Here is a 22,464-nt window from a genome sequence, read left to right on the forward strand (position 1 = left end):
ACATTGATGTCTCTGCTGCTGAAACTGTGACCGTGGCTCATTCAGTGCAGAATAGTCTACTGCTACCCTGTGGCTTAGGAACGACATAGGAAGCTACCTTACACAGTTTAAACCATTGGTCCACCTAGCTCAGTATTGTCCCCACTGACTGTCAGCAGTGCTCCAGGTTTTCAAAGAGGGGACATTCCTAGCCCTACCTGGAGATGCCAAACATTGAACCTGGGACCTTCTGCATGCAAAGCAGTTGCTCTACCACTGAGCTATTGCCCTTTCCCACCCCCCAGCATGGTCCACTGTCATACACATCAGCCATCGAGTTGATGTTAAGGTGAAGACTGCCTTTACCCAGCACCTAGAAGACAGAGAAAAGCCTTCTAGTTACTCAAACCAATGAGCAAGCTTGATCTATTTGTCTCTATATGGGTTAAACTTGGAGAGTACCACTCTGGTACTCCGGTCTGTTGGTGTAAAGAGACTTCCTTGCTGGGGTTGCAGATCTCTCTGATGTTCCTGCCTTTGGTGAGAGCTAGATGATGGTGCACAGACTGAATCTCCTCTGCAGGTCCCCAGGCCACAGGGTCAAGACCCACAGTGTCCTCAGTGCTCAGAGGGGGGAAAGAAGTGAGATGAATTAGTTCCCAATTAGACCAGACTCAGTTACAGCCATTGAAAAGAAGCGGGTTGGCATCTCATCCCATTCCATCCCACATACTAGTCCTGACATGTTCCCATCCACCCCTTCAGCAACATGGATCTAACCTAGCACAAATACTGGTCCCTAATGAGCTGCAGCTCTTTATTATTATTTACCTTGTCTGAGCCACTTAACTCTGACTCCCATGCAGAGTTCATGCAAAACCATAAAACTGGAATAGTGCCGTCCTGCAACAAAGCTTTGTTGATCTTGGGGAATGTTATTGGATCATCTGATGAAAAACACTGAAGAACAGGATCCCTTGTTGTGACACAGCCATGCCAATGTATGTGTGTGTTTCAGGATGTACATCTCTGTGTGTGCAAACAATGTTGCATGTGTTATTGGTAATAAGCTCATAGAAGAGCCAGGGCCAGTGTTTTCCAACCCTGTTTGAGTTCCAGCTTTGTTGGCATCACTGAAAGGAAGGTATGGTGGTTGCAGATCTTTGACTCAGTCACCTCAGGCTGGAGCTGAAGTGGCAAAAAGTGAGCCATGTTGGCTGGTGGCTCCATATCAGTGGAACAGTGGAATCCCCTCTGGGCTTTAATCCAAACGTTCAAGCATTAGCACCTTGGACAGCTCCTTGAAAGTTTAGACTAAAACCCAGAGCAAATTCCACTGCTCCACTGACATGGAGCCACGAGCCACCACTGAAAGGGATTATGTATGAGCCTGGTGGTGGGGAAATCATTTTGTGTGGCTAAACCATAGTCATCTGGCCAGAAGAATAATGTAGGTTAGGAGCTCATCTAAGATGGTCATAGTGAATACAAGACTTTCCTCTTCTCCCAGGCATTTTAGCATGTGTTTTAATTGGCTTTTAAATATGTGTTTTTAAATTTGTATATTTGTTTTTATGTTTTAATTGTGGTAAACTGCCCAGAGAGCTTCTGCTATGGGGCAGTATACAAATGTAATTTAATAATAATAATAATATAGTGTTTCTGAGAAGTCACAGAAGTCTTAGTGAGTATACATGGGAATGGCTTTTTAAAAAAAATCAAATATGAGAAACGCAAAACTTCAGAAGAAGATGGTACTGACTGGTACAGAGTACTGGCACCTCTTTTTTTTCTGTTCATGGCATTCATATTGTGCTGGCACCCATGGCACTTTTATCAAGATATGAGTGCCAGCACCTAATTTTTTACCACCACCCCAAAAAGCACCGGTTTCATATAGATATGCTCTAAAGTGTACAGATATTTAATCTCATTGAAGAAAAGAACAGGATTAACCCGGGAAATACCCTTGTGCTATAAAAGTTTGTGAACTCTTCCGTCCATCTTATTATCTGACTTGTTTTCATGGTGCATTGTGAACCTCCTTGATATTATTTTAAATTGAAGGCAACAAAACAATGCAACCAAATGCAATACAGATATACAGCCATAGTGTTTAAGAATTGGTAGTAAACTATCAGGGGCCAGGGGGTGCCTGGGCAAATAGGTAGGTCTTCCAGCCCTTCTCTGCTAAGGCCAAACAAGACTCTATAACCTCCCATTTTATAACTGGGCAGATGTTTGTTAACAACCTGTGCAGAATCAAACTGGTATATAATGTGTTACTCCTGCAAACTTGCTTCTTCTTCATGAAAGTGCCAACAATGTTTCGACTTCCAGGAAGGGTGACTTTGCTTGTGCCTGCTTTTGAGACGGGCTCCCGCCTCAGAAGAAGCTTATTCAGATATAAATCAGTCAGAACATTTTTTTTTTTTTTGACTGATGAAATTTCTCCCGGGCAGGGAGAAACATAGAGATCAACCTCAAAAGCCTGTTTTTGTTGGGAGGACTGGATTTCATTAATTTATGAGAAAAGGTCCAGCCAGCAATGCCGGACGGACTTCCGAACAAGCTCTATCTGATTAACGCGACACGTTTATCTTTTCTTCAAAGAGAAAACGGACTAACAGGCAAGCACCCTTCTTTCTATTCTTTTTTTTACTTGGTTTAAATTGTTGCAGCAAAAAGAGATTTGTCAAATGAATCAGCTTTAAAGAACTTCTGGGTGAGCTATAACTCTTCTCTGTTATTCACGAAATTAACAGCTTATCTCTGTTTCTATTGCAAAAAGCTGTCCTGGAAGTGCATTCTAAAGATATAAACAGAAGAGGGATTTCTATTCTGAGGAGAAAAAAATAAAAAATATGAATTTTGGAACATTATACTGTCTGGGACTATTCTCTTTTTGGTCTATTTTATTTTGACGAATCTGCTTCTTCACGACGCCACTAACTGTTTTGATGCTGGGAACTAAATTTGTTTTGTATTCTTGAACATAGAGAGATAAGGCAGGCTGCTCTGTTTATACTGTGATGTCATCAAGCCTGGAATATTAACCCAATTGTTGCTGAAATAAGAAGTGGTTCTTCTTTATTTTTGTTTTGTTTTGTTTTCGTGGTTTTAAAAATGGCAATCAAGAAAGTGGCTGAGAATCTGGAAGTAATTATGTCTCAGAAAATAATGGATGAGATTGAGATAACGAAACAAACCCTGCGACAGGGTAGTAAGGAGCTGAAAATTGAACTGAGCAAAATGACGCAGGAGCTTAAAGAAATAGGGGATCCTGTGAGAGAGGAGAATGAGATCAGAGATGAGAAAAGAAAAAATAAAGGGAAGATACAAGCCCTGGAGATTGGAACAAATGTGGAATTGGAAAAAGATCTGGAGTTTATGGATATTAGAAATAAAATCTACTGTTTGGAATTTAACGTTATCTCTGAAGAAATTAATGAAGATATTAGAGATAAAGTTATCAATGGCTTGGATAATTTTCTGGACTGGAATGACGTGATGGAGCTTGATATAGAGAAAATCTATGGAATTAACTGCAGCCATGTTACAATGGAAAAACTCTCAAGAGATGAGCCAGTGCATTTTGTAAAAAAGAACAGAGATATGTCTTTACAACAATATTTCAGCAACTTATTCAGAATCGATGGCAAGAAAATATTTGGGATAGAGGAAATTCCCATCAGACTCTTATTATATGACTATGGCTATGACAGCAAGATTATTATGGAATACTGATAATGGAAGATTGGACACTGAAATTACTGGACTTAACAGGACTATTGAAGATGGAAGATGGAATTAATATGGATAATGGAATAATGGCTATTGAAATTATTGGACCTAACAGATTTTGATGAGATGGATTAATCGATATGTTTATTTGGACTATGGTTATGACAATAAGATTATTATTATTATTAACGAGATGGATTAATCGACATGTTTATTTGGAGAAAAATTGATAGATATATTTCTTAAAGAATTGAAACCTCTCTTTGACTTTTTGTGGAAAGAATAAAGTAATGTTTATGAGATTTGATGATTAATTAAGATAACTACTGGAGGAAAGTGATCTTATAATATAATTTAAGAGACAGGATTGTTATATATTGTAGACCTGTAACTGATCTGTGACAAATGGGAAGTCAACATTTTATTTCTTTTGTTTAATCATTTTTGTTTTGTTTTGTTTTTTGTCTTTGAATGTTTTATGATTTTGTTTTGTTTGTTTTATGAAAATTTGAATAAAAATTATTGTAAAAAAAAAATGAAAGTGCCAACAATGTTTCAATCCTCTAATAAAGATGTTAGAGTTACTATGCTAATCCCCAGCATCTGGCAATCTGAATATGTAGTGCTTGAAAACAGGTTTCAGTTTTTGCCTGTCAGCAGTTATTTGCCGGAGATAAGCCCGTCTTCCATAGAGCTCCACTCTATTTGGGAGTGTGAGTAGACCTCATCATCTGACATTCAAGGCATTTTGCTCTTGCCTTTATTGGTTTCCATATATAGGAAGAAGGTGACCCAGCTTTTGTTCTAAATAAATGTTTTACGTTTGCGTTTTTAGTGCACTTCCCCTCTAACCCAACTTAATTGCATGTGTAATGTTCTGCAGATAGCAGTGGAATTGATTAATGGTGGCTGCCCAAAGTTCAACTTGGCAAAGCAGTGAAGGTAACTAGTTAATGAATAGACAAGCTCCTAGGTTGCCCAGGTGCAGCTAAAGCCAAAGACAATCTCCCTTTTCATCCCTTTAATGATTGCAAGTGAACCAGCTCTGTGTTTTGTGTGTGTGTGTTTTAAGTTGCTCTGATAAAGAGGCTGTGAGGTTTTTGGTTGACGCTTCCAGCATCTTGTGCTTGTTAAAACATAAGCAGTTTAAGTTCTTGTCTTTATTCTGCAGTTAACTGTAGAGATATTTCTTACTGGGTTTCTCCCACTACCACCACACACTTTTTGTTTTCTTTTATTTCCAAAACAAAGTATTGTGGGAGTTTCTTGTTGCTTCTCTTTGGCAGACTCTATTCTTTTCAACTTGATACCTTCTGCACATTTTATATGTGTGCTTAGTTCACTGGCTGATGTACGCTCTAGTATGTTGCATGGTTTGTGACTGGATGATATGTCAAGGAGGGGGTTGTTTAGTGAGTAATTTCTAGGGGGAGGAGAAACTGAAGATTTGTCATGTGGAAAAGTACTTTAGCCTATTGAAGCAATGTTGTTTAAAGGATCAGGTAGGGCAAGATAGCCCACGCTTTATGAGAGCAGCAAGACTGAAAAGCTTTCTTGAGAACCCTTTTCAAGAAGAAGGATATATATATATATTCTAGATTGAATCTTTCAGACTTGAAAAGGAAAAGAACTGTAACATGTGGGATGCAATCTAACGATCTCATTGCTCCACCAGTAGAGCAGATTAAATTAATGTAAGTGGCTTTTATTGTTTGGAAGGGGAAAACCTTTGGAGTGATGAACATACTGACATTTGGGTTGCAACCTCGCCTCTGTGTGCGTTTCTTTTAATATTGGTTTATCAGCATCTAATAATGAAAAGAGCTAATAAAAGGATTTGAGAAATAACTAAAACTAAGCATGGTTCAAAAGATTTGTGCCTGAGAGAAATATCTGGAGGAGAAAGTTCCTTTTATGTGGAGTTACAGATAATAAAAACAATGTATTGCTCCCTTTTTAGAGCTATTGGAAGGAGAGGGGCTCTTCTGTGGCTAGCAACGTACAGATTATTTGGATTTCAGTATGAAATGAAATTGTTTAAATATAGTGAAAAATTGGGGTGATTTATTTTCCTGGTGGGATATTCTGTACAAAAGGGGTACTCAATTTGTGTTAAGGAATGAATGTAAGAGCAACATCTGATCCAGATATACAGAAGTAAGAGTTGATTAGGGATGCAGGTATACATTGTTTTTAAAAAGCAATGGAATAATAAAATTAAAAGAAGATGCTGTGAACAGTGTGTGTGTGTGTGTGTGTGTGTGTGTGTGTGTGTGTGTGTGTGTGTGTGTGTGTGTGTGTGTAAAGAGAAAGAGAATTCATGTGAGCAGCAGGTATTTTATAGTATAGAAACATACAAGAGCTCAATAGGAAGAGCTCCCCAATGTAATGCAATTTAGTGTTAGACGTGCATAAAACGAGGCACCTTCTGAATGTGGTTGGGATGCAGATTTGCTGGTCATCTGGGTAGCGCCATTTCACACACAAGATGAAAAGCACTTTTTCATAGAAAGTAGTTAGTAACGTGCTTGTACTGCACTATTACATTAGACTGGGAAGCCTGGATTGGCTACAGCTTCATAGCAAGTGCACTGCACATGACAACACCATGCGATAGATCAAGCATGGTGATCTACAGGTGGGATACTTACTGCTGACTACCCAGAAGTCCCTTCCTTGCTAAAATGTTGTCATGTGTGAATCTGGAAGAATTGCTTTTTTTCCCTCCCTGTTGTAGCACAAACAACAAAGAATTCCTACAGGGGAAGAGCTGAAGCTCAATGATTGAGCATCTCCTTTGCATGCAGAAAGTCCCAGGCTCAATCCCTGCCATCTCCAGGCAGGGCTGGGAGAGACCCCTGACTAACACTCTGGAGGGCCACTTCCAGTCAGTGTAGACAATATTGAGCTGGATGGACCAAGGGCCTGACTGAGTTTAAGACATCCTTCTGTAATCTGTGGCACCTTAACATGTTGCTTGTAGCACAAGCTTTCATAGGTTAGAGGCTTCTTCATCAGATGCATGAAGTGACTGGATGGGGGATGATCAACATGATTGAACTTGGGTTCCTATAAGGTTTCTGTCGATGAATGAATTCTCCTACAGCTAGAGGTGGTTGCAAGTGTAGATTTTCCTGGGATGTGCAATGCACACAATCACAGTATGCTCATTCAAGCTCTCTGGGGTCATGGTCAGCTTGTGTGATGCAGCACTTAGAGTGACCAGATTCCGATATCACTCTAAACTATAGTTTAGCGTGGCAAGAATTAACCGCAGTGAGCTTTGGGCTCTCGTGCTGCCCCCTTTTCTGGTGCCACCGCCGTGAGGAAGCTTTTGTTTCTGGTTTAGATCACTTGCTGCAGCTTGTAGTGTCATCTGTGCATGACAAATTGTGGTTACTCTTGACTTGCTCAAGCAAGCCGGAGTTGTTTAAATTATAATTAACATTAATGTTGTCATTAATGTTAGGGTTTGGATGACACAGGAAATGAAATTGGAAGTGAAAGCTTCTGATCTTGCAGCTGGGCCAGAAGGGAAGCACATGAATCCAAGTCTCACTGTGGCTCACTCTCATAAATTATGGTTTTCCATGATGTCCAGACATGGCCAGTGTGTACTTTCAGTCACAAACCTAGGTTTATTTACTTTACATGATGTGTGAAAAGACCCTGAATTGTGGACTTGCACATGTATCTCAGTAGACTGATTGTCTTGCTTTTCTCAACATTTTTTTCAACTCCTGTACCTCCTGCCACACCCTTTTTTTCTACTTGTATTTGAAGTTGCTTGGCTATTTGCCTTCCCTTTCTTCTGGAGCCTAAGGCTACAAACACCCTGTTTGACCTCTGGTCACAAAAAGAGGCCTCTGCAAACTCCAGCTGTGGAGATAGGTGTAATAGGAGCTGTTCTTCTGTATACTCTGGCTTGGGAATTGACAAAACAATGAAAATAAACTGGTAGGTGGGGAAGGGAGAGGATGCAGTCCTCTGTTTTGGTAGTGATGTGAGGATCTTGTGATGGCTACTCAATGGGCAATATCCCCTGTCTGTATTTTAAGTTGTGGTTTTTCCTAGATAAGGTCACCGTCTAACTTGTGGCAGCTCCTCAGGTGCCATAGATTTCATGGGCATTTTATGTAATTGTGCATGAATTGGGGCTAAGATGTTTTGAACCTCATTCCAGTGTTGTGTGCATTAGGGACAGAATGATCTGTCAGTTTCGGTTCTCTCAGTTTCTAATCTTAAATTCAGTTCATTTCTGCAGCAATTTGCAATTTTTTTTTTTAAAAAGGCCTCATGAAAATTCTTCAGCATATTAGTGCAAATTTCTCCTAATATATTTTTGTATGCAGTATTGACTAATGTACACATTTTTGCAAGATATTTATTCTATTATAATGCATTCTTGTATGTTTTTCCTCCAATATATTCATGTTATGCACACTTTCCCCTAATATATGCATTTTGTAAACATTGCTTGGTTGGGGATCTGCATTGCAAAATTTGAATAAGTACAACTTTTGAAGGATGGCTGTGTTTCATTTCTCATATTGTTTCAGAAAGTGTGGATTTGATTAATTCGACTTTAAATGCAAACTGAATTGAATTTCTCCCCCTTTCCAAAAAGCCGTAGGACTGTGAATGCTCTCTTTCCCATCCCCCGCAAAGAAGTGACATTTTATCAATCTGACTTTGATTGTAATTACATGGCTGCAATATCAACTGGTTGGGAAGATTTAATAGGTAAAGCTGCCCTGGCAAGAGTGCAGATCTTCAATGCATGTCTACTTAATTGGCCTGTTCTTGTGAAGTCTTGTTCCAAGTGTGAATTCTTCTATGATGTCATCTGGGATTCACTCTTAGAGTCACAATTTGCTTGCTTCATTTTTCTGCATTTTGAAGGAAAGGCACAAATCTCTCCTTTTTTTCTTTGTGTACATCTTGTCTCTTAAAACTGTAACAGACAGGGCAAAAAAGTTACTCACCTTCTACATTTTTCTTAGTGAATCACAGTAAAATGGCTTTCAATGTGGATATAATTATAAATTACAGTGTAGATATATAAATAATAATCACTCATCTGGGGAAGGGTTTTCAGTACTGTGTGTTACTCTAGCTATGCCTAGAATATTAGGTATAGTATTGGTAATGAAAGTTTGATTTTTAAAATAATAATTCTGTCACTGTGGCTCTGCCTAGGCTAACCCAGAATTGTGCTTCTTACATGGATTTCTTTATGTTATAGATGCAGAGAGAAATCTTCTCCAACACTTCTCGGCCAGGATCTGCTGCACATCCCGCTCATGCGCTTCCAACCTCTCCACCAGTGACGTCAGTGCCTCACTCAATGCCCGCTTCCCCATCCAGGATCCCCTATGGCAATGCCAGGCCACTCAGTGGCCCTGGCAATGCCACAATACCCAGGGACCGGCTTTCAAGCATGCCAGCCTCAAGATCCATCTCACCGAGCCCTAGTGCCATTTTGGAAAGAAGGGACGTGAAGCCCGACGAGGACATGAGTAACAAAACCCTTGCTCTTTTTCGGAATGAGGGGCTGTATGCTGATCCCTACTTGTATCACGAAGGCAGGATGAGCATTGCAGGTTCGCATACAGGACACCCTCTTGATGTACCGGACCACATCATTGCTTATCATCGTAGCACCATGAGGTCTTCAAGCACTTACTGTAATCCTCCTATGCAGCCTGAAATCATGGAGCAATCTCTGTACCGTCAAAAATCAAGGAAATACCATGACAGCCACTTGCCGACTCTGGGTTCCAAAACACCTCCTGCCTCTCCTCACAGAGTAGCTGACATACGAATGATAGACATTCACACCCATCATAACACCCAAGTGTCTCCTCACACTGTTCACCTTGAAAGGTCATCTCCAGTCCGCCAATCCCTTAAGAAAGATCCAGGGACGCCTGTGTTTGTAGAAGCAAAGCCACGAAATGCCATGGGCTTACCCAGCATGGCTGAGGTAGTCCCATCTATCCCTGACAAGAAAACCTTTGGCTATGGAACAACGGTGATACCCAAAGAAAATGAGACCAGGTAAGGCAGAGTAAAATTTTTGCAGATTTTGTCAGGATAAATATATATCATGTAACGGCTGAAGAAGGCATGCCTGGATAGATAAGACAGAGCCCCTGTCATGTCCTTCACCACTCAGGCCTTCTAGTCTTGTCTGGAGGTCTCAGAAACCTAAAAGGGAAATGGAGCCCTTCCCCTGTGGCCCTGTGCCAGTGGTAACTGGTGGGTCCATGTCAGGGGGCAGTGGAATCAGATTGGACAGCTCCTTGGAATTTGCTCCAGATTGGACAGCTCCTTGGAATTTCAGACTAAAACCTGGAGTGGATTCCACTGAAATGGAGCCACCAGCCATCACTGCCCTATTGCTTATTGACAAGCTCTAGGGGTACATTCTGTGGACATGTGTTCTTCACTTCTAGACTTAGCAGAGGTGTCCTGGCTATTTTTCAGATCTATGCATCCTTGATTCTTGTCACCCTTACATGCGGCTACATGATATGGAGGAGAATCACTTATAACCCACCTTCATTGAGTTGGATCCTGAGTTATTCAGAGTAGACACATTGAAATCAATGGGACATAAGTTATTCATGACTAATTGAAGTCCCATCAATTTCATTGGGTTTCCTCTGGGCATGACTTGCCTGGATCCAACCCATTAATTTCTGCAGTAAATAATATGCTGTTGATAGCACACCCGTCTGAAAATGGTAAAAGCAAAAAGAAAGAGAGGTTTTACTTATAGAAGTTTATTAATTAATTAATGGTGTCATCCATGATGTTTATTACTAATGTTTATTCTGATTACTTGGTGAAAATATAATAGTTAGCTGGATTGCTTTTGTGACAGAAAACTAATGGCACAAGAACAAGCAGTGTGTTTCTAGTGTTCATAGAGAGAGCATTTCATTTCTCTACAAATGTGCACTCAAGTGCAATTTTTTATTTTCTTTATGGAGTAAAAGTGGTGTGTCCCCTCCCCCCGCATTCCTCATTAGGCGTTCAGAAATTGAGGGAATTTATCATGGGCTCCCCTATCAGCTATAAAACATGACTTTGCATAAGAATATATAACATTTTGCTTTTGATATATTCATTTGGAATGGATGCTGAAATTAGCAAGTCTTGGTGGTGGTGGGGGAAGAACACTATAATGCTTTTCTTTTTTTGGTAGCCTACATCATTAAACCCAAATATATTTTTGGAAACTGGAAGCACCAGAGGGCTTGTTCATATGTATCTGCATGAGAAGGGGATAACAATCTGAAAATCAAGAAGGCCAAGATTATAAATTATAACCAATTTTTTTTTTACTTGGCTGGGGGAGCACACTGCAAACCATGTGGCCTGGAAGACGCATCCAAGAAAATGGGTTGGTTCAATCATAATCTTTAGGCATAGTTAGCATTTTGAGGAATGAGTTAGCACAAGGCTCAGGCTTGTGTGCTTCCCCCTCCCCTCTCCCCTTCCTTTGCAGGCAAAGTCAAGAAGGTCAAATCACTCCAAAATGCTTGGGAGTGGTTTGAAAATACAATATTAGAAGCTCAACTGGAGTGTATACCGCATTTCAAGAAAGATACCACCAGGGCCAAGAGGATGCCAGTGTGGTTAACGAGCAAAGTCAGAGATGCTATTAGAGGCAAGAAGGCTCCCTTCAAAAAACAGAAGTCTTGTCCAAATGAGGCGAATAAAAAGGAACACAAACTTTGGCCAAAGAAATGCAAGCAGACAATAAGGGACACTAAAAAAAGGATTTGAGGAACGCTAAAAACATAAAGACCACCATCAACATAAATCTTTAAATACATTAAAAGCAGGAAACTAGGTTGGACCCTTGGATGACAACGGAGTCATAGGTGTGCTAAAGCAGGATGAAGAGATCGCAGAGAAACTAAATGAATTCTTTGCATCTATCTTCACAGGGGAGGATATACAGCAGATCCCTGTGCCTGAACTAACTTTTGCAGGAAGGGAGTCTGAGGAACTGAGGCAAACAGTGGTGAAGAGCGGTAAAGTTCTGTGCTTAATAAACAAAACAAAACGGACAAATCAGCAGATCTGATGACATGCACCCGAGAGTTCTCAAAGAATTCAGATGTGAAATTGCTGATCTTCTAACAAAAATATGTAACTTGTCCCTCAGATCCACCTCCAAATCTGAGGACTGGAAAGTGACCAATGTAACATCAGTTTTTAAAAAGGGATCCAGGGGGATCCCAGCAATTACAGGCCAGTTAACTTATTGTCTCATCCAGGAAAACTGGTGGAAAGTATTGTTAAAGATAAAATAATCAAGCATACAGAAGAGCAAGTCTTACTGAAGCAGAACCAGCATGGCTTCTGCAAAGGTGAGTCCTGTCTCACTATCCTGTTCAAATTCTTTGAGAGTGTCAACAACCATATAGATAGATCTGATCTGATAGACATAGTGTACTTGGACTTTCAAAAAACTTTAGACAAGGTGTCTCACCAAAGACTCCTGAGTAAGCTTAGCAGTCATGGAATTAGAGAAGAGGTTCTCTTGGGATCAGGAATTGGTTAAGTAGCAGGAAGTAGAGAGTAGGAATAAACAGACAGTTTTCCCAATGGAGGGCTGTAGAAACATCCTCTCAAGGATCAGTATTGGGACCTGTGCTTTTTAGCCTGTTCATAAACAATCTAGATTTAGGGGTGAGCAGTGAGGTGGCCAAGTTTGCTGATGATAACAAATCTTTCAGGGCTGTTAAAACAAAAACAACCTCTCCAAACTGAGTGAATGGGCAGTAAAATGGCAAATGCAATTCAGTGTAAACTTATGCATATTGGAGCAGAAAAAAATGTTAATTTCACGTGGGGTCTGAATTGGTGGTGACTGACCAGAAAGGAGATCTTGAGGTCATAGCAGATAGCTGGGTGAATATGTGGACCTAGTGTGCAGCAGCTGTAAAAAAAGGCAAATTCCATGCTAGGATTCATTAGGAAATATTGAAAATAAAACTGCTGATACCATAATGCTATTATACAAATCTATGATGGGACCACATTTGGAATACTGTGTACAGTTCTGGTGGCCTCACTTCAAAAAGAATATTGCAGAGTTAGAAAAGGTTCAGAAAATGGCAAACAAAATGATCAGGGGGATGGAGTAACTCCTCTAAAAAGCATTTGGGGCTTCTTAGTTTAGAGAAAAGGCTATTCAGAAGTGACATGATAGAAGTGTATAAAATAATGAATGGCATGGAGAAAGTGCATAAAGAAAAGTTTTTCTCCCTCATGGACATCCTAGAACTCATGGACATCCAGTGAAGCTGAATGTTGAAAGATTCAGGACAGACAAAAGAAAGTACTTCTTCACACAGGGCATAGTTAAACTATGGACTTTTTTATGGTATCTTGTGTATTCTATTGTAAACCGCTTTGGGTTCTTTTAGATAGTAAGCGGTCTATAAAAGGAAACAATAATAATAATATATATATTTGCTCCCGCAAGAGGCAGTGATGGCCACCAACTTGGATGGTTTTAAAAGAGGATTAGACAAATCCGTGGAGGATAAGGCTATCAGTACATATAAGCTGTAGTGGCTATGCTTTTCCTCCATGGTTGGAGGCAGTATGCTTCCAGATTCTAGTTACTGGAAGCTTGAGGAGGGAAGAGTGTTCTTGTGCTCAGGCCCTATCCCATGGGCATTTGGTTAGCCACTGTGAGAAAAAGATGTTGGACTAGATGGGCCACTGGCCTGATCCAGCAAGCTCTTCTTATGTTCTTATGCACAAATAGATTGAAAGCTTCTGTTTTCTCTTTCGAACTAATCACAGTTCCCTATGACATACAAACTTGGACAACTCTGGCTAGCTAAAGAAGAAAGGGATCAGTCTATAGTTTAATGTCCTGGTTTGTAAACTAACCATAGTTAGGACAAACCACAAATTCTCCAGGTTTGGATGTCATTGGGGCTAGTTTGAAAGAGAACGTGGCAGCTTTTGATCTCCACCTAATCCGTGTGAAAGAAGAAGAGAGGGGATGGCTGGGTAATGTCTGAACATTACACCATAATTTAGTGTTAGGTCTGAACTGGGCCATTATGCATTAATGTTTCCCCCTATATTTGTTAAAATTGTATAAAAAGCGTTTAAAGTGCTAGCGATAATAATAATGTTAAAAAGTTAAAATGATAAATTTAAAATGCTAGTCATATTAATAATAATTCACAAGGGTAGCATAGTATTCTGTACCTTTATTATTAATAATAATAATTCACAAGGGAAGAATAGCATTCTGTATGTTTAATACTGAGCAGATTTTGTGATCAGGAAATGGGCATGGTTATGGGGTATCCCAAGGGGTCTTTTGCTCTAGTTCCCAGATCTCCTGCTTACAAGGCTGCTGTGCATGGTGCAAAGTATAGTAGCAGTGAAACCCCAAGGCACCCACTATCTTAATTAGCCCAGAGATCTACATTGCCAAATATACATATAAGTTGAATTTGTGTTATAGATCTATGCTCTGAATCTTTTAAATTATTTTTTTCTATATACAGAGTATCTATAGGTGTCTCCATCACTCTGTGGTATCATAAAATTTGGCAAATCGCATTAATAGAAAAACTGACACAGAAGCTGAAGTGCATGAAAGGTCAAAAATTTAAAAATACGTTCACCACGGAATAGTGGAGTTCTATCACATATACTAATGGAGAAGATAATAAAAATAAGATTCCCAAATCCTTTCAAAATGTATGGATTTCGTAAGTGTGACCAAATAAAAATATTAGGCTACATATTTGTAAGCTCAGGTGCAGAAAACCTGTTCCACATATAAATTACCCCTCTAGTTCTCACTTTATGTACATTCTGCATATTTTGGGTGGTTGTTAACTTTGTTCTTTTTCTTTTTTTATGTGTGCTCTGAATCTTTTTAAGTACCATCCAATGCCAGGAAAATAGTTAATAGCTTATCTGTTTTAGTTTAGCTTGGATTACACTGGCCTGTGATCCCTCCTGCATTTTGTAATGATGCACAGACCAGCATTTCAGTTTGTTTGGGAGTTGATTAAGGAGTTCATGTCTGGTGTGATGTGATCTGTTATTAATTGCTGTGAGGTATGTCATGGAAAGTGATTCATAATATAATTGATTAGTTTAATAAAAATAAATCTATAGAATGTCTATCTAAATAATTTTGTGGTGGGGGAGAAATAATTTGCTGGGCTCACAGAATGTTTCTCCTCTGACTGGCAGCAGCTTTATGGGGTTTCAGGCAGTGGTCTTTCACATCACTTGCTATCTGAGCCTTTTAAACTGGGGATCCCAGGGATTAAATCTGGGATCTTCTGCATGCAATGTTTGAGCTCTACAACAGAGCAGTGGTCACTCCCAGATAAGTATCTGGGGCAGATGGAGAAAAAAGGGAAGCAGTCAGATAGTCTGAGGCACACAGGGAGAGGCTGATGGTTTCCTTCAAGAGCAAGTTGTCTAGACAGGGAGACAGTGGAAGCTGGCCCATTAGGGCGAATGGGGCATTGGCCACCAACCTCAGTCTGCCCTAAGCCAGCCCCGTCTGCTTGCCTTCTTACATACATCCAGTCCAGAGGGTGGCACTGGCTGGCAGCTTCTTCCTCCTTAGTCCCCTTGTAGAACTCAGCAGAGAGGAGGAAGATAGGGGCAAAACCAGCATGAGTTGGCTCTGCCTGTCATTGGCTGTGGGTCCACCTGCTGTGGGCTTCCTTGCCTTGTGCCCTACCAGTTCCAGTGGGCACCAGCCCCCACTGCAGATAAAGTAGCAAACCTGGGAGCTTTGTAGCAGGCAGTTGCATGGGACTGGCTATCTGGTATGACTTGATTCCTGGGGCTTCTGGATTGTGGTGATAGGGGGCAGTCTTGATAAACCTGCAATTCTCACTCTCTGACCAGTAGTCCTGATGGCAGGCAGCAGGGAATCAGTGCCTGATCTGCATTGCTCTCAGTTTGACCATCAGGGTGACTGTTTCTTTCTGTGCCTTGTTGCTAATTCCAGATTTCTTATGAAATGATTAGGAAATTATTGTGCCACTGGTGATTTTATGAAGTAATGGCTTTTGAGCTGTAAACAATTAATGCCTTTAGTCTAGAAACAGTCATGATAAGTATCTCCATTGTACTCGCCACCATCACCAAATGCTTGTCCGGCCCATCCTCATTGCTAACCAGAGCCTATGTGCACAGGTCCCAGAAGTCAAATCTGCTGTTACTGTTTAAGCTGCTGAAGAGCCTTTAAGTAAGCCTCGTAAATGCTCACTTTAGGGCTGCAAGTGATTTATTTTTATGCAGTTGACAATGATAAATAGACCACTTTCGTGATGTTGCTTCTAAATATGAAAACTTGTGGCTCAAATACAATATTGGGTGCATTAGTAAAACTATGCAACCACCTTACTACTTTCTTTTTCCCCTCAAAGAACTTTTTGTGGCTATGAAGCCATTTAAAAAGATTCTTTGGAGAGCAAAAAAAAACCATTTCCACAGATTAGTTTGCTGTCTAACCTCAGAAGCTTTTGCAAAGTTTCCAGAGTCTTAATGTTTATTTCATAACACTGTAAAAGCAATTTGGTTTGCAATGGTTTAAAATAGCAAATGCAAAGTAGTCCCAAGCTGAAATGCTAATTCTAGTTTTCCCGCAGATTATCAATCCCATCAAGGCTAGGAGCTCAATCCAGCAGGCAGATGTGTCAGTGGTCTTCACCGTTTCAACCAACACATGATGGAATCAAGTGGGCAAATACTTCCCCCAGATAGAAATACTCCATATACATACAAAAGGGGCATGTTTGCAAGAAGGTTCAAGGCTACTTCTGTATGTATGTGTGCATGGAATACATTGTGTGTGGGATCACTGCAATATTTAACCCTCTTTCCCCCTCCACCCCGACCTTCCAGTAATCTGAAACAGTATAGAGCAGTAGTCATTATAGAGCAGTGGTCCCCAAACTCTTTCCCCCATGGACTACTCAAAAATTGCTGAGGGTCTTGGTGGACCACTTAATGATTTTTCTGCCTGTTATAGCAATTGTAATGCGATGTACTAGATGCTGGATTTGTATTTTTATTTATTCTTTCATTTCTTATATATTGTATTTTTATTGTACTGCAATTTGAATTCCATAGATTTAAAATTGTAATACAATACAAGAAATACAATAAAATACAATATGTAAGAAATAAAAGAAGCAATTAAAATACAGTTAAAAATCAATATGAATATCTAATGTGATGGATGTGCCATTTCCCATCTTCAACCACAAATCCACAGGCATGATATGGACTATTTGAATGAAGCTCACGAACCACTGGTGGTCCACGGACCACAGTTTGGGAACTCCTGGTATAGATAAACAATAAATATATCTTATGGAGCTGCTTCTTGTCTGTTTCTCTTATAAGAGATTACAGTGGAGTGATTTTTTCTAGAAGACAATAGTTGTTTCAAGTGAAGCTAAGATAATGTCTGAATTCAAGAAATGTGGCTAGCTAAGCTGAACCAAGATCCTGATTTGTGAACTAGCAATAATTAAAACAGGGGTTATATTAGATCTAAATGGAACCCCAGCCAGTGATCTGGCTGCTGCATTTTTGGACCAGTTGAAGTTTCCAAGTCATTTTCAAGGGCAGCCCCATGTAGAGCACATTGCAGTAATCCAAATGTGGATTAAGATGGACCCCTTTTGCAGAGGTGCTCCAGAGAAGACTGCTCCTCCTAGCCCTCAGAGAACTACGCCTCCGTGAGTTTGGACATCATGGGGAACTGTGGTTAGTTCTAAAGAGAAACTGGATTATTCAGTCTCCTGTTTCACAAGTGTGAAGGAATAGAAAAGAGATCATGTGAATCCAAGGTTTAATTACAAGCTGAGCTGAAGTTCAGAGCAGAGTTTGACTCAGCTTGTAATTGTTCCAGCTTTTCTAAATGGAAGAATTCCTTTCTGAACTGCCCTCCCATTTCCAGAAATTCCACCCTCTCTCTAATGCAATCTTCAGTTTGTAAATCGTGGTCCTCTACCCTCACTGCCTCTCTCCACCCCCCACCCCCCGATATAGCTTGAATTTATAATAAATTTTACTATGATAAAATAGTAATAAATAATTGGACCTCTTTCTTAATAACATATATAAGAGGCTGCTAGTCCTCCATACTGCTCACACACTTCCAAGGTACTTCATCTATCTATATGTAATAGGGGTGTATGTAGACATTTTTGTTGTTATGTGCCTTCAAGTCGATTACGACTTACGGCGATCGTATGAATCAGTGACCTCCAGTAGCATCTGTCATGAACCACCCTGTTCAGATCTTGTAAGTTCAGGTCTGTGTCTTCCTTTATGGAATCAATCCATCTCTTGTTTGGCCTTCCTCTTTTTCTACTCCCTTCTGTTTTTTCCAAGCACTATTGTCTTTTCTAGTGAATCATGTCTTCTCAGGATGTGTTCAAAGTATGATAACCTCAGTTTCATAATTTTAGCTTCTACTGATAGTTCTGGTTTATCATAGACAAATGAAATATAGAAACTTAAATTGAAGATTTAATGACTGACATTCTGGTTTACGCCTGCATCAGACATGATGTGGCTCCTCTTCAATGCAAAAGTAAAACAGAAGGAAAGAACACATAAGCAGTGCTCAGATAATTTCAGCATGATAGGCGGAGATCAATTTAGCAACATGTACTAATGTCTTGTTCCGAATGACCCCAGGCTAGTTGTAAGACAGGACGAGGTTTGTTCCATGCCTGAGCCTCAGTGGAACCATAAGAAAGACAGCTGTCAGTGCAAAGGGAAGTTGAAAGGGAGTACTTTGTTATTAGACTCCAGAGGGAGACAGGCTTGTGACCATTGTGCTTCTTTTAGGCACAACAGGCACATTTTCAAAAACAAACAGAGAAGGAAGATGGTCTTGGAACAGAATAACTCTGCCCAGAAAAACTGGAAAGTATCCAAGACTCACCCTGTGTTGCTAAGGGACTACGCTGCTTGATGAGTACGTGCCACACACAGTTGGGAGAAGTAGCTTCCTCAAGGAAGGGCGTGGACTTGTTACTCTGGCTGTTCTCGGCTACCTTTGCCAACTCCAGGCTTTCTGGAAGGCAATCAATTGCACTAAGGGAGTGGCCTTTTGTATTGCTCTTTAAAATGGTTTCTGCTATTTGGCCTGAACAGAAGCAAGGCAAGAAGGTTCATTATTATTTTGTTGTTGTTGTTGGAACAATAACAATAACAACAACAATAATAGTGTTGCTCACTCTTTACCCTGAGGTCCCAGGGTGGGTTACAACAGTTTAAAATACATAATTAAAAACACCTAAAAATAACTTAAAATAACATCATCACAAAATATAGAGTGGTTCCTACTAATATGCATCTCAGGTGACAAAGGCCAGGGTACAGAGGTCTGTCTTCAGCATTCACCAAAAACTGTACAGTGAAGTTGCCAGATGCTCCTCTGTGGGGAGGGAGTTCCACAATTAAGGGGCTACAACAGAAAACGCCTTCTTCTGGGCCACCCCCCCCCAGATTCTGAGGGTGGTGAAACTATTGAAAGGGCCCCTTTGTTGATCTCAGAACCTGAGAGGGTCTATAGGGAAGGAAGCAATCTTTCAGATATTTGGAACCTAGGTCATTTAGGACTTTAAATGCTAACGAGAATACCTTGAATTGGGCCCAGGAACAAACTGGCAAACTATTTTAAAACAGGGGTTATATTAGATCTAAATGGAACCCCAGCCAGTGATCTGGCTGCTGCATTTTTGGACCAGTTGAAGTTTCCAAGTCATTTTCAAGGGCAGCCCCATGTAGAGCACATTGCAGTAATCTAAATGTGGATTAAGATGGACCCCTTTTGCAGAGGTGCTCCAGAGAAGACTGCTCCTCCTAGCCCTCAGAGAATTTTGCTATTCAGCCCTTGCATGCTGACCTCAAAGGGGACTCATTAGGGAGTAGTCATTTTCAGTGATACTCTGCCCCACCCAAAGAGGACATGATCATCAGATTGAATTGGCTGAGACTGCACCAAAAATGACATTTAAATGTTATGCATTTTTGTACAGACTTTGCCCCATAGTAAGCATTTTGTACACATTTTAGACCTGAAATGTTTTGTATGCATTTTTAAACTAAAACTGCATTGCAAAATTCAGAGAAGCGTGCAGTCTGATTGTTAACTGATTTACAAGTCTGTGAATACAAGCCTGTGAATTAGGTCAGCTCCATCCTGATCCAGAAGCAAATAGATGAGTATAGTTCACTTTGTGTTTTAAGCACCTATTGTGGCTACAGCTTGAACAACATATGCCTGCTTCCAAACGTAATTGCTACAGCTGCATAATTTTAAGGCTCGGCTTATAGTATTTTATTTATTTATTTACATATATATATATTAAAATCATCCTTTCTGATGCCTACAGTGCCATTCAGGGCAGCTGAAAACAATTAAAACCAACCATAAAATACAATGAAAACTTTAATAATAAGAAAGATGTAATAAAAACAGTGACAAGTACAGCAGATTAAAACAAAAGCATTAGACAGAAATTTATAGAGACATAGGAAGTTGCCTTATACTGAGTCAGACCATTGGTCTAGATCAGTATTGTCAGCACTGACTGGCAGCAGCTCTCCAGGATTTCAGGCAGGAGTTTCTCCCAGCTCTTCCTGGAAATCCCAGGGATTGGACCTGGGACCTCCTGCATGCAAGGCAGATGCTCTATCACTGAGCTATGGCCCTTATCCATCTAAAAAAGCAAATTGCTGCCTATGTATGGTGCCTAGTATGGTGTTTTATTCTGCAACAATCAAGATTATTGCACAGTAAAAGACTGCATTTTAAACCATTCTAGAGAACTCCAACTGTAAAACAAAAAATACAATATAAGAAATAAAAGAAGCAATAAAATACAGTTAAAAATCATACCGCATCTAGCACAACATGTTACAATTACTGAAACAGGTCCAGAAATAATTAAGTGGTCCACCAAGGTCCTGAGCAATTTTCAAATGGTCAATGGGTAAAAAGGTTTGGGAACCACTGGCATAGAATAAGCACACACTACAAATAAATCCACAATTGTGCCAGTTGTCCCTGTACTTGGAGGGATCACTTTCATCGTAAGATTTGTTCAAAACCATCAGTCAAAAGTGGTTAACGTTAAAGCAAATCTTGATCTGTTTGGTGGCAGAACAGATAAAGTTTGAAGCTCTTCTACACCTAGCATCAATTGAAACAAACTAAAAGAACCGCCAAAGGGGTGAGAGTTCAGAGACTGAATGTGAAAATGGCATAAGAAAAAGTCAGGTGGCAAAGGAGGTGAAGGCAAGATGAAGCTGGGGTCATTCAGGAAATGGTTTCGATGGACAACCTGAAGAAGGAGCATGAATTGGCTGCTATTAAGTTGGAAAGAATGCCAGGCGATGTAAAGGCAGTCTATTGATAGCACAAACTAGCTAACAGCAAACAGAGCTGACCCAGAAGACCTTATAAACATTAGGAGATCACCTGATCTGCTCTGGACTGTTGCTGTTAAGATTGCTTTGCTTGTCTGTTTGTTTAGTGCAGAGGTGGCAAACCTCTGACCTGTGCAGCAGGGCTAGCCCCCAAGCATTTTTGCCTCCCACCCGAGCACCCACCAATTTTTGCCTGCAGCGCAGCAGTGTACAAATTAAATAAAAGTAAAGGTAACCAAACTGTATGAAAACAGCAGAACCAGGCAGTGTTTCAATGGGGAAGGGCTGTAGCACAGTGGTAAGAACATCTGCCTTGCATGCAGAAGGTCTTAGGTTCAATCGCCGGCATCTCCAGTAGTGCTGAGAGAGAGACCCCTGTCTGAATACTGAGCTAGATGGACTAAGGGACTCAGTATAAGGGAGCTTCCTGTGTTCAGGGTATCCAAGGCTGTATCAGGTAGATTTTTACATAGGTCTCTGCGGCCTCTTTCACAATCCCATGTTTGGCAGTCTTTCACTGGAGCTCTTAGAGCGTTTGGAGAACACTGGAAGTGCATTGGAGCAGTTCTTGACCCACCTACGTGCTCTGTTCTGCTCTGGCTTCCTCTGACCTACTGCGACTAAACATATACCTCTGTGGTGCTTTACAAAGAACAGGCTTGGCAGGTCGCTATCCCCAAGTGGCTTAAAATCTAAAAAATAGACCCAAGGAAACAACAGAGGAATGTGTGGGGTGACTGAGGCAGAGGTCAACAGGGAGGGCTTAAGAGGCTTCTTTTCTAGTGTGGCTCGTCTCCTTGCTGTTCCCTTCTTTGACCAGGCTGGATGTGTGCCTGTCATCCCCCCAAGTTCTGGGTTCAAGGGCTGCTGAAAAACTGAATACTGATACTGTGCCAGGGCTAGAGGCATTAAATGCTAGTCCATTAGGGTGAATGGAGTACCCTACTGACCTCAGACTAGGGATGGGGGAGAAATTCAATTCAGTTCACTTTCACTTTTCACAATATGAGAACCAAAACACAGTCACTCTTTGGAATTTGCACTTATCCAAATTTTGTGATGCAGTTCTCCAAACAGTGTTTACAAAAATGCATATATTAGGGGGAAATGTGCATCAAAACTAATGCCTCCGTGAAAATAACAAACAAAAATGCATTATATTAGAAGATGCTGCTTGCAAAAATGTGTGCATTGGGCATACAAAAATGTGTTTATTAGGAGAAATAGGCACTAAGATACTGAAGAATTTCATAAGGATTT

At 40.4% G+C, this 22,464-nt stretch overlaps 1 protein-coding gene across 20 annotated transcripts in view; it reads left to right on the forward strand.

The window, feature by feature from the left end:
* KIAA1217 (KIAA1217 ortholog) overlaps positions 1–22,464 on the forward strand; it is a 269,082-nt gene that overhangs the window by 197,347 nt on the left and 49,271 nt on the right. For 19 of the 20 annotated variants that reach the window (XM_061585853.1, XM_061585854.1, XM_061585867.1 and 16 more), the window contains one exon: positions 8,969–9,783. In XM_061585853.1, the coding sequence (XP_061441837.1) occupies positions 8,969–9,783 (815 nt within the window). Of the gene's footprint in view, positions 1–5,234; positions 5,418–8,968; positions 9,784–22,464 lie in introns of those variants that run through there. The other variant, XM_061585865.1, reaches the window with a different exon arrangement.

The sequence above is a fragment of the Rhineura floridana genome, chromosome 10, assembly GCF_030035675.1.
Source record: "Rhineura floridana isolate rRhiFlo1 chromosome 10, rRhiFlo1.hap2, whole genome shotgun sequence".
In the NCBI taxonomy this organism is placed as follows: domain Eukaryota; kingdom Metazoa; phylum Chordata; class Lepidosauria; order Squamata; family Rhineuridae; genus Rhineura; species Rhineura floridana.